General features: G+C 58.8%; 1 protein-coding gene across 4 annotated transcripts in view; it reads right to left on the reverse strand.

Annotated features, from left to right (window-relative positions):
* Positions 1-2976: 2976 nt before the first annotated feature.
* OTOF (otoferlin) overlaps positions 2977-12541 on the reverse strand; it is an 80721-nt gene continuing 71156 nt past the window's right edge. For all 4 annotated transcript variants that reach the window (XM_048298855.1, XM_048298854.1, XM_048298857.1 and 1 more), the window contains 9 exons: positions 12117-12287; positions 11374-11534; positions 10521-10663; positions 9652-9740; positions 7732-7830; positions 6208-6449; positions 5023-5201; positions 4770-4870; positions 2977-4178 (listed from right to left, as the gene is read on the reverse strand). In XM_048298855.1, coding sequence (XP_048154812.1) covers positions 3998-4178; positions 4770-4870; positions 5023-5201; positions 6208-6449; positions 7732-7830; positions 9652-9740; positions 10521-10663; positions 11374-11534; positions 12117-12287 — 1366 coding nt within the window. In that variant the 3' untranslated portion in view covers positions 2977-3997. The remainder of the gene's footprint in view (positions 4179-4769; positions 4871-5022; positions 5202-6207; positions 6450-7731; positions 7831-9651; positions 9741-10520; positions 10664-11373; positions 11535-12116; positions 12288-12541) is intronic.

Here is a 12541-nt window from a genome sequence, read left to right on the forward strand (position 1 = left end):
GATCTGTGCCCGGCCAGCCCCGCTGGCAGCTCCCGGGCCAGGCTTTGCGCCTCCGCAGACCTCACTCTGCCCCTGCATCCCCCCGCATCCCTCCTCCTTCCCCCGCCGCTCCGCTCCCACCCCTCTGACCCCGGCCCCCTCCCAGCTCAGCCCCCGCAGCGCTCACGGCTCCCCCGAGCTCCCCCAAACCGGCTGCCAGCAAAGGCGGCTTCCTCCAGCCCCCGCTCGGAGCAGACACCACCCGCCCGCTGCCCTCGGACCCCTCCTCTCCTGCCCGGCCATCTCCCCAGACACGGCCAAACACAGGCAACAGGAGGCAGGAGCCCAACAAGATCCCGCTCCGGGCTGCTCCCGCCTCCCAGCCCCACAGCCCATCCCCAGGTCCTACCGTCCCCCTCCGGACCCGCAGCTCTCGGGCTGAGAGAAGCCCATCTCAGTCCGTTTTTATCCAGCCCTGGCTCTTAAGTGGGTGGGGCTTCCCTTTTTATAGCAGAAGCAGAACAATTCCAAGAAATCAGGCATTTTAGTGCAGCAGAATGTGAAAGTGGAACCACTCTTTTGGAGTCAGATGATTTGGATTAGAGCCCAATTTCTGCACCAGCCGTGGTTTGAGTTGGCTGACGCTCCACTCTCAGCTCTTTGCACAGAGCTCTGACCCTGAACTGCTGTGCTGGTACCTGGAGGGCAGGTGAGGCCCTCAGCCCTTCCTGGGGCTGGTGCTCCATCAGGAAAAGGAGCAGGGGCAGCACAGCATCTCTGTTATCGACAGATTGACGCATAAAGTCATCTTTCATAAGTTTCTTTAGTGTTACAGCGTGTGTAAGTTTTCTTCAGCAGTGATAAATTTGTAGTGATCCATAATGTAATGTGGATTTGATTGCTGCTGTTATTGATTGTTGTTATTAGTTTTTATTCCTATTCACTGCCGCTACAATTTATATAATAATGATGTGATTATTATTACTATTGAATGTTACTATTAATATAATTCTTTAGAATTGACTGCTACAATAATTGACTGCTACTGCAATTAGTTAGTATCACAGGAGTACTGGGATACAACTAATTGCTGATAATAATATCAAGTGTGCTAGCTGGATGCATATCCAGGTAGGAGAAGCTGGAAAGGACTTTGGGCAAGGGCCTGAAGGGACAGGACAAGGGGAAATGGCTTCCCAGTGCCAGAGGGCAGGGATGGATGGGATATTGGGAAGGAATTGTTCCCTGGGAGGGTGGGGAGGGGCTGGGCTGGAATTCCCAGAGCAGCTGGGGCTGCCCCTGGATCCCTGGCAGTGCCCAAGGCCAGGTTGGTTGGGGCTTGGAGCCACCTGGGATAGAGGGAGGTGTCCCTGCCCATGGCAGGGGTGGGATGGGATGGGCTTTAAGGCCCTTTCCCACCCAAACCAGTCCGAGATTCTCTGGGTCACTTCATTAATCCTGGGGACACTTTCCAGAAGGGAATTTGGGGGTATTTTTGGCAGTGTGTAATAAAGGGGGCAGGGGCTGCAGAGGGGCTCTGTGACCCCCCAGCTGCTGCTTCACAGCTGGGTTCTGCTGGCTGAGAGCTCTTCCTTGCAAAACCTGTTCCCTGGCTGTGCTTGTCCTGCTCCTCTGGCTCGCCCCCCATGCCCAAGGCCCCACCTGCCCCAGAGCATGCCCGGGTTGGCTCCAGGGAGCCGGGGGAGCTCCGAGTCAGTCAGGAGAAGGCAGGGAGAAGGTGTGGGGTCTGTCCTGGCCCCCTGCAGCCCCTGCAGCCCAGCTGGGATTTCCTCCAACAAGGGGTCAGGGGTAGGGAAGGAGCTGTGGTAGGGAAGGGCCTCTTGTGACAAATGACTGAGATCACTCAAAGAACCATCATCCAGGGGATCGGTAAAAAGCAGATTTAACAAGAAGCCAGAGCACAGCAAAAGAAGCAGGAGCTGGTCAGACAGCAGCGGTGCCTGGGAGCAGACGGCATTTCTGATCAGCTGCAGAGGAGCTGAGCCCAGGTGCTCTTTGTCAAGGCCGAGGCCTAAGGAGCATTTCTCAGATCACGGTGCAGCCTGGAAAAGGGGGGGATGCACCCCACAATCCACCCCGTGACTAAAGCCAGCTTCTTCTGCTCCACACTGTGGGGGTGTGGCGACCTCTGGCCTCTGTGCCTATAAACAGAGATTTAATTATGCTCCAATTATGAATTGAGGGAAATTTTTGATCAGGTTACCTTTTTTCCATGGCTTCTTTGAATGTGATGGAACGACATTATCTGTGTGGGGCAGGTTTGTGTGATCAAGGAATTGACTTGGCCCGGTTTGGGGCGAATCACCACCAAGGTCAGTGGAGAAGGAGGGGGAGGAGGTGCTCCAAGAGTCGGAGCCAAAATTCTTCTGCAAGCCGTGGTGAGGACCGCAGTGAAACAAACTGTCCCCGTGTAATCCGTGAAGTCCACGGGGGATGCACAGATCCACTCGCAGCCAGAAGAAGCTGTGACCCAGTGGGAGACCCAAAGAGAGAGAGAGGGCCCTTGCGTCCAAATTAGAGCATCCTATCCTTAAAAGACTGCACCCCGTGGGTGAGTGACCCACGCCACAGCAGCTCTGGGAAAACTGTTTTGCCCATGGCAGGGACTCGTGGCACAGCAGGAGAAAGACTCCTCTCCCTGAGCGAACTGAAAAAGATCTCCAGCACCAAACTGATCAAAACCCCCTCACCCTGTCTCCCTGTGCTGTCGGTGGGAAAGAGGGAGGGGCTGGGGGGGAAAAGAATGTTTTAAAAGCTTATTTTATTTCTCATTATCCTCCTCCGACTCTGTTAATAATAAATTTACTTCATACCTTTCTTTACATTTGAACCTGTTTTGCCCTTAGAATGTTTTTCCCCCAATCCTCATCTCAACTCACAAACCTTTCATTATTTCTTTTTCTGAACAAACAGCTTTCGCAGGTGCCTGGCCTTTGGCCAGCGTCAAACCACGACACCCACTACCACGAGAACCCGGACGTGAAAGCTGGTTTTTATTGACTGACTGGGACAGTAATATCCTCATTCAAACATCGCTGAGATGGCCTCAGTTCTTCAGTGGGGATCTTGCACACCGGGAGCTGAGAAAGGCGGCTCTGCAGCAGCTGGACACCGCCGAGAGCCGAGGAAAGAGCCCTTCCCCGGGACACACGGCCAGAAGGACTCCAGCCGCAAGAATTACCAAGCCAAACAAAATACGCGGAGAATCCGGCAGGAGACCGGGAGCTCAGACTGTGCCAGAGGAGCCGTGAGCCCCGGGGATGTCCAGCCAGCGCCACCTCGGGCTGGGTGATCTTGGGAAGACGTCTGAGCTGTGGGACACGTCCCAGTCTCTGCCGGAGCCGTGGGAGGGAAGGGCAGGCTCTGCCCCCGGCCCACCCCAGGGCTCTCTGCGGGGCCTGCTGGGGCACCGTGTCCAGCATTCCTGAGGTGGGACGGATCCCTGTGCCGGGGAATGTGACCTCCAGAGCTCCGAGTGGAGCGGGGACGGTGCTGGCAGCGGGGACAGGCACGGGGGATGCTCTGTGCCCTCACGCTGGTGGGGCCGGCACATCCCCAGCTGCTCCAGCCCAGCTCCCTGCTCCATCCTGGATTCTGAACGTCCCTCCAAGGAGCCTTTCTGGAGCCCTCCCGCAGCTCCAGGGATGCAGCCCCAGCTCCCGTCTCCTTCCCCTGATTCCCAGGAAGGCACCAGCCACGACCCCAGTGGGCAGAGGCCGCGGAGACTCCCACAGGAGCCAGCTGGGCACCTCTCCCAGCGCCGGTGAGGGATGCAGAGTCTGGGGATCTGTGCCGTGCTCCAGCCCCACTTCCCTGGGACTAAAGCCTGAGTGGGACCCACAGAGAGGGAATGCAAAGAGGAGGCCCAGCAGCAGCAGCAGCAGCAGCAGCAGGGAGGAGATGCCCCCAGGGCTGCCCAGAGGTCACAGGGAGGAGAAGGACACGGAGCTGGAAAGGTTGTGCCGGGGGCTGGGGACACGGGAGAGGCTCCCACCCTTCACGCTCCCAGCAGCTTCTTGACCATGTATCCCGGCATGCTGTAGAGGAACAGGGCCACCATGATGAGGAGCAGCAGGGCCAGCACAATCTTGATGATGAGCCACTTGTAGCGGGTGCAGATGAGGTATTTGATGGACTTGAGCGGGTTCAGGAACCAGATGAACGACGTGTCCGGGCGGCTGCAGGGGAAACAAACACCCATCGTTAATCCATCGCCAGGGAAGAGGGATTCATGGACCTCAAAGCCCATCCAGTGCCACCCCTGCCATGGCAGGGACACCTCCCACTGTCCCAGGCTGCTCCCAGCCCCAATGTCCAGCCTGGCCTTGGGCACTGCCAGGGATCCAGGGGCAGCCCCAGCTGCTCTGGGCACCCTGTGCCAGGGCCTGCCCCACCCTCCCAGGGAACAATTCCTTCCCAAGATCCCATCCAGCCCTGCCCTCTGGCAGTGGAAGCCATTCCCTGGGTCCTGTCCCTCCAGCCCTTGTCCCCAGTCCCTCTCCAGCTCTCCTGGAGCCCCTTCAGGCCCTGCAAGGGGCTCTGAGCTCTCCCTGGATCCTTCTCTTCTCCAGGTGAACATTCCCAGCTCTCCCAGCCTGGCTCCATGGCAGAGGGGCTCCAGCCCTGGAGCAGCTCCGGGGCCTCCTCTGGAGCCATTCCAACAGGTCCATGTCTTCCTTGTTTTGGGGCCCACATCTGGATGCAGCACTCCAGGTGGGAGTAGAAGCCCATAATCCCAGGTCTCTGCTGCAGAGGCTTTTCCTGCTCACTTGGGTTTCTCCAGGGGATCAGGCTCGTTTCGGGCCAGCCCAGCAGGGGATTTCTCAGCCTCCTCTGCTGTCAGAAGGTGCAGCTCAGCCTCGACTTTGCCCTGCAGGGAGCAGAGAGCTGTGCTGAGGCCTGGGACACGCTCCCACCTCCATCCCCCAGGGCAGAGGGGTCCCGAGGGAACGAAGCCATGTGGGGGGATGCACAAAGAGTGCAGTCCCCAGGAGGCAAACCCTCCCTTTCCCCCATCCTTACGGTGATCTCCAGCTCATCGTTCTCGTCTCTGGCCACAAACGGCCACCAGCCCTTGACCCGCTTCTGCTTGAAGATGGAGATCATGGGCAGCTCGGCCTCGTTGGTCACCATCTCCAGGCTGCACTGCTTGGATGTCTTGGCTCCCCGGGGGAAGCGGTTCAGGTCCAGCTCAATGGCTCCTGGCAGGACAAAGGGGAGCACAGAGGTTGGCACCCCCAAAAAGGCCAAGTCCTTGCCTGGAGAGGGGCTGGACCAGCATCTCCTGCCCTGGGGAGCAGCTTTGAACCAGCTCTGGGAAGGAAAAACCTGGTGTCTTGGCTACAGGAGGAGTGGAGAAAAGGGATCTCAGAATGATGGGATCATGAATGTTGGAAAAGACCTCTGAGACCACCACGTGCAACCTGTGGCTGATGCCCACCTTGTCCCCAGCCCAGAGCACTGAGTGCCACCTCCAGCCCTTCCTGGGACACCTCCAGGGATGGGCACTCCAAACCTCCCTGGGCAGCCCCTGCCAAGGCCTGAGCTCCCTTTCCATGCAGAAATTCCTGCTGATGCCCACCCTGAGCCTGCCCTGGCCCAGCCTGAGGCCGTTCCCTCTCCTCCTGGCCCTGTTCCCTGCCAGCAGAGCCCGACCCCCCCGGCTGCCCCCTCCTGTCAGGGACTTGTGCAGAGCCACAAGGTCCCCCCGGAGCCTCCTTTGCTCCAGGCTGAGCCCCTTTCCCAGCTCCCTCAGCCGCTCCTGCTGCTCCAGCCCCTTCCCAGCTCCGTTCCCTGCCCTGGACACGCTCCAGCCCCTCAGGGTCTCTCCTGTCAGGAGGGGCCCAGAGCTGCCCCCAGCACTGGAGGTGCCCCAGCAGTGCCAGCACAGGGGACGGGCACTGCCCTGGCCCTGCTGCCAGCCCAGAGCTGGCACAGCCCCGGGGCCAGTGGCCTCTTGTCCCCCTGGGCACCCCTGGGCTCGTGCCCAGCCACTGGCACCACCAGGGCCTTTTCCAGCCCCTCTGGCCCAGCCTGGAGTGCTCTGTGGGGTTGGTGGGACCCCAGTTCAGGCCCTGCCGCTTGGTCTTGGCCCATGGATCCAGCCTGTCCAGATCCCTCTGCAGACCCTTCCTGCTCTCTCATCCCACCTGCTCCATCCAGCAGCAGCTCAAGGGGTTTGTGGGATGCTCTGGACCCTCCACGTACCCAGGAAATCATCGGCCGAGAAGTGGTCGGCATCCCAGACCTGCAGGGTGAGGCGGGCTGGGATCTTGTACTCGGTCTCATCCCAGGAGAACATGGACTCCTTCTTGGAGATCACAATCTTCTCCTCGGCCATCAGGTAGTCGAAGGGGAAGATGTAGCGCCAGTTGAAGTTGCCTTCACCGGTGAGGGAGTGGTAATGGACATCCGTGTCCTGCTTGTCCTCCTGCTGCCCCTTCAGCCACCTGCAGGGCCCGGGGGGTGAGAGGGGGGCACAGGTTTACACTGGGAAGGAGAGGGCACAGGACCACCCTGTCCAGGCAGCCAGGCTGTCTCCAGGACTGGAAGGACCTAAAAGATGTGAACGAGGCACTGGGGCTGCTCCAGACACTGCAGCAGCAAATCCAAGGGGCAGGAGGGTCCCAGAGGGAACAGAGGACTTCGGGAGAAAGAGATTCAAGGGGGTTGTCTGAGGGTCTACTCTGGGCACGGAGGTGTTAAGGAATTGTACAGGAGCTGGGAGCACTGCTGGGGAGGCTGGAGCAGAGCAGGATGGAAAGGGATCAGAACAGAGCTGGAGAGGGACTGGGGACAAGGATGGAGGGACAGGACACAGGGAATGGCTTCCCAGTGCCAGAGGGCAGGGCTGGATGGGAGATTGGGGAGGAATTGTTCCCTGGGAGGGTGGGCAGGCCCTGGCACAGGGTGCCCAGAGCAGCTGGGGCTGCCCCTGGATCCCTGGCAGTGCCCAAGGCTGTTCCAAGCTCTGTCCAACCTGGCCTTGGACACTTCCAGGGATGAAAGGTGCTGAAATTCCAGAGGGATGGAGCTGCTGGGATGGCTCCAAGGTCTCCCTGGATCTCAGGGGTTCTGCTTGGATTCCTTGGAGCTGCATCCCATGGGATTTGTCTGTTGAGAGACAGAACTGCAGCCTGGGATAGTGGAAGGTGTCCCTGCCCATGGCAGCCCATCCCCATGGGATGAGGTTTAAGGTCCCTTCCCACCCAAAGCATTCCACGATTCTGTGGCTCTCTGATGTGGTGGAATTCTGGAAGGGGCTTTCCCTTCCTGCTGAATGAGGTTGAAGCGGAGATGGGAGCAAACCTTCAGAACAACCACCACCAGTTTGGCTCCAGATGCTGGAATTGGGGGTGTCATGGTGGGAATGCCATGAGGGGACACCAAGACAAACTCAGAGAGGGGCAGAGGGGACCAAGAGGCCTCATCACGCCCTGCCAGAGACGTCAGGCATCTCCACTCCCGCCAGGAAAGCATCGCGTTCCAAAACCACCTCAGGGGTGCTCCAGACAACCACCCGCAGCTCCAAGCGGGGCACCGGGCACAGGCAGTGGGACGTGCAGCCAAGGAGAGGGGAGAGGCAGGAAACGGCACAGGAGACACCGGCAGCGGTGGGACCCCCAGCACCATCCGTGTCCTACCCCTCTTCCCGCTCCTACCCCAGCAAGGACTGGCGCCCACCCCGGGAGGAGCGGAGGAGGCACCACTGGAACTCCGGGCTGTACCTACCCCCTGACAAAAATGTCACTGGATTTCTCGCCCGTGAAGTAGTCGTCATCCTCCAGGATGACCTCGTCGGTGTTCCACACGATCACCCTGAGCTCGTACCTGCCCGAGGGAGGGAAAGGGAGGTGAGGCATGGGAACAGGGAATGGGATAGGAGGGGACGGGGCGATGCTGCCAGAGAGCAGGGCCGGGCACCAGGAACAGGGAACTGCTCAAAGGGATCGATCCCAGGGATCAAGAGGGGATCTCAACCATGGAGATGATTACAGGGATGGGACTCTTGCTATGGGGACAGGCTGGGAGAGCTGGGGGTGCTCACCTGGAGAAAAGAAGGATCCAGGGAGAGCTCGGAGCCCCTTGCAGGGCTCCAGGAGAGCTGGAGAGGGACAGGGGACAAGGGCTGGAGGGACAGGACACAGGGAATGGCTTCCCAGTGCCAGAGGGCAGGGATGGATGGGATATTGGGAAGGAATTCCTGGCTGGGAGGGTGGGGAGGGGCTGGGATGGAATTCCCAGAGCAGCTGGGGCTGCCCCTGGATCCCTGGCAGTGTCCAAAACTTGAATGGGGCTTGGAGCACCCGGGATAGTGGAAGTTGTCCCTGCCCATGGCAGGAGGTGGAACTGGATGAGCTTTAAGGCCCTTCACACCCAAACCATTCCATGATTCCATGATTTCCACGTGAGCTTGGATCAGCCTCACCAGGGTGAGCCAAGCACCAAGGGGAGCTTTCCCTCCTCTGCTCGCAGCCTCTACAAGGAATTTGCCAAAGGATCAGTGGGGATAGCCCAGGCTTGGATTTTGGGAGATTTCTAACCAAAATCAGGTCTGTAAAACAATCAGAGCCCACCTCTCTTCCTGCTCTCCCCCGTTTACTCAAGAGGGCTGTGACCTCCCTCCAAAATGGGCTCAGAGTCCTCCTCAGGACTCCAGGAGGTTTGGGGTCTCCAAGGAATTCCCAGCACTGTGCAGCAGCTGGGGTGTTTCCCATCACTTCTGCTTGGCTGGGAATTTTGGTGATGGAGGAAGTGGCTCCCACAGTGGGAGTGGCTGGAGCAAGAGCAGAATCCCGGCTCCTGCAGCGAGAGGTGAGGCTGGAGGGAGGCTCAGGACACATGGCCACAGCCACAGCACCTCACTGGAAGTACCAGGGAGTCCCCCAGGTGAGGGAAGCACAGCTTCCTTAACCTGGGAATCCTTTGGGATCTCCCTCTGGCAGTGCCCTGGCTGAGCCCATTCATGGGATTCCTCCACCTTTTCCAGCCCCTCCTGTCTGCTCCTGCCTGTCCCATGCTGTGCCTCTCCCAGCTGGGATCCAGGGATGTTCTCTCCACCCAAGCCTGCACAAGAGGCTCCCAGCAGGATTCCCAGTGCCATCCCTGTATCCCAGCCCTGGGGGTAGGAAAAGGGGCCCAAGGACCTAGGCCAGCAGGGTGAGAGAGGGCTAGGAGGGATATCGCGGGAAGAAATGTCCTTCTTCCCTCTCCATGCGCTGTCTGTGCCTGCTCTTTCCTGCTGGGAATGATCAGCTGTCCCAGTCGCCTCCACCACCCCTCCTTCTATCCATCACCTCCTGGGAAAGCCCCCTCCAAATTGCCCTGGGATATCCCTGCCCAGGAGAGGCTCAGGGCTGGGCATTCTGCTTTGCCCTGGCCCCGTGACGAGGCCTGGGAATGATGGAATTTCCCAGTTTACACAGCCAAGAAAGATCGGGAGCTGCAGGGGATGGAAGAGGTGGGATACCACCCTCAGGAGCAGCTCTGGAACTGCCTCCAGTGTTGGGATCTCTGGAAGTGCCAGCACGGCTGAGGAACCTGAGCAGAGGGCTGGGCTGGCCATGGAGCAGCAGCAGGAGATGGGAGAAGATGGGCTCCATCCCCAACCTCCCGTTTTCCCTGGGATTGGTTGGCTGGCCTGTTCCTTACTTCTTTGGTTTCCTGGGAGAAATATCGATGGCAGGGCCAGGCGCTGGCATATCCATGGGGAACATGTCCACCCACATCTCCAGGCGGCCCTGCGGGGTGGCAGAGACACTGTCAGCTCCCCTGGTCCCTCCTGTCCCCTCCTCACCGAGTGTCCCGCTCTTCCCACAGCAATCCCTCCGGCCATGCCAGACATGGAGCGAGACAAGCTTCTCCCATGCCATGAATCCTTCTCCACCCCTGCAGAAGCATCTCATGGAGGGTGTCCCTGCCCATGGCAGGAGGTGGAACTGGATGGGCTTTAAGGCCCTTCACACCCAAACCATTCCATGATCTCCACGTGAGCTCGGATCAGCCTCACCAGGGTGAGCCAAGCACCAAGGGGAGATTTCCCTTCTCTGCTCGCAGCCTCTACAAGGAACCTGTGGAAGACTCAGTGGGGCAGCCCAGATTGGATTTTGGGAGATTTCTGACCAAAATCAGGTCTGTAAAACAACCAGAGCCCACCTCTCTTCCTGCTCTCCCCCCTTTACTCAACAGGGCTGTGACCTCCCCCTGCAAAATGGGCTCAGAGTCCTCCTCAGGACTCCAGAAGGTTCAGAGTCTCCAAGGAATTCCCAGCACTGCCTTTTATGTACAGCATCCCGGGGTTCCCAGTTCCTTCTGCTTGGGAATCTGTTGGGAATTTTGCTCCCAGGTACCCCAGATGTGGGGAATCAGGAGGGACTGTGGGAGGTGAAATGGATGAGGATGGATCGGGAGGCACCGGAGATTTTCTCTGCTGGGCTCCCGGGGTGACCTGCCCATCCCGAGGTGGGTTAGGGCTGCTTTGGCCCCCATGGGCTGCTCCCGTTCCCGTTGGGATGTGAGACCTGCTCGATGCCCGGCTTGTCAGGGTTGAGCAGCGGCCGCGTCTCCACGTGCTCAGGGACGAGGCGGCAGCCGGCCCGCGGGATGTCCTCCCAGTGCCGCAGCACCGCCAGCGCCAGGTGCTCGTCTGTCGGCTTCTTCTGGCCTGGAGGACAAAGGAGATCTTGGACAACTGGGACAGGGATGGCAAAGCACCCGGGGCCTCCACCCCTGCTCCAAGGTGCAGAACTGCCTCCCCATCCCTTGGGAACACTTTGTTCCTCAGCCGGCATTTCCTCACTCCACCCTCCTCTCTCTATCCCTACAGAAGGTCCAGATCCCCATCCAGTCTTCCCTGTCTGAACCAATTCCATGTCCGCTGACCATGTTTTAACTCCTCTCCTTCACCCGTCCTGGCTCGTCTCCCTCTTTCTTGGGCACATGTGTTGGAAGGCAACCCTCATATCCCATGGTTTGGGAATGCATTTCCATGGATGACTATTTCCTACACCCTGGAAAAGCCATGAGGTGTCTCCATTGCTCTTTGGACATGCACTGCCAGGGGGGTGTTTCCAGAGGCAGCTTCGGTCACTCTGGGTGTCCATGGATGTCCTTGAGTGATTCCAAGAGGAACCCACTGGCCTGGAGGGTCTGTAGGACTCTGGTCCCATACTGGGATGGTGACTGCAGGGCTGGGGGATGGGGCCACCACATCTGTCTGGGGGGGTTGGACTGGATGACCTTCAGAAGTCCCTTTCAAACCATTCCATGATTCAAATTAGTCTGAGATTCCAACCCTGGATGATGAGCAGACCCCCCAGACCCCTGCTCCCCTCCAGAACCTCCATCCCATGGGATGACCCCACAGCGCCATACCATTTTCATCCTCGATCTCCGTGGGGCCGGTGAAGACCCTGTTGGCAACTTTCACTCTTCCTCCTGGCCCGAAGTGCGGCCCATCCACTTTTCCCTCTTTGCACAGCTTGGACAGGATTTGGGAGGGCTTCATGGGGTCACGCCAGGTGTTGTACCCATGGCTGGGAACAGGAGGGCCAGGTCAGAGAAAAAAAGGTTGGGAGGAAAGAGACTTTTTTTTCCCTTTTGCCAGAAAAAAAACCACTGCACCACAAAGGACCCAAAATTGCCGGGGAAAGGATTTGAGGCAGCAGAGGTGAAACTTCAGAGAAGACTTGACCCCTCTGTGCCCCTTCTGCAAACATCTTCCACCCCACCTTGGCTCAGACCTGGAATTCCCCGTGCATCCCACTTGCTTCCTGATGCTCGGCATCACCCCACTTGCTCTGCTCCTATTTCAGCCCTGACCTCAACCCTCTTCCCAGTCCGACCAGTCCTCCCAGTCCCTCCCTCCTGCCCTGGGCTCCTGACAACTCGTTCCACTGCTCCCTAGTGCTGGTCACAAAACCGGGGACAGCAGACTCCTCCGTTAAGCCCTGCCCACAGCAGGATTGGATGGAGCGAGGTCCTTCCCAAAACAAATCATTCCGGGATCAGCAGGCAGTGAAGGGGGAGGATTCCTGTGGGAGCTCTTGGCTCGGGGTGGGAGGTGATGCAGAGGAGGGTCCAGGTGGAAGGTGGGGCAGGGAAGGCTTTTCCCGCACATGGAGTAGGTCTGGGACACCCCGCAGGTCGCCCGGTGCTTGCTGTAGAAGCGATTCTCCAGGTCGATCTTGGTCTCCCCAATGAGGTCGTCGGTGCCCACCAAGTCCCAGTCGTACACAGCCACGGTCAGCATGGACTCCATGGGGAAGGTGGCCTCGATGTCGAAGGATCTGGGATTGGGGGAAGTAGAGAAAAGCAGCTGGAGGGTCTGGCTGCCACCCAGGACAGACCCGTGGTTTGTCCGCCAGGGGGGAGGTGGGTATACTCCAGTCCATGGATGGTGTTCAATTTGCATCCACTACTGCAGGACATCTGAGGTGGGTTTTAACTCAACCACCAACTCTGCCAGGCCCACCAGCCCTCCACAGGAGGGAAAATCCTTGACCTGGATGTCCCAACAGTTCTGAAACTGAGTTTGTTTTTT

The sequence above is a fragment of the Corvus hawaiiensis genome, chromosome 3, assembly GCF_020740725.1.
Source record: "Corvus hawaiiensis isolate bCorHaw1 chromosome 3, bCorHaw1.pri.cur, whole genome shotgun sequence".
Taxonomy (NCBI): Eukaryota; Metazoa; Chordata; class Aves; order Passeriformes; family Corvidae; genus Corvus; species Corvus hawaiiensis.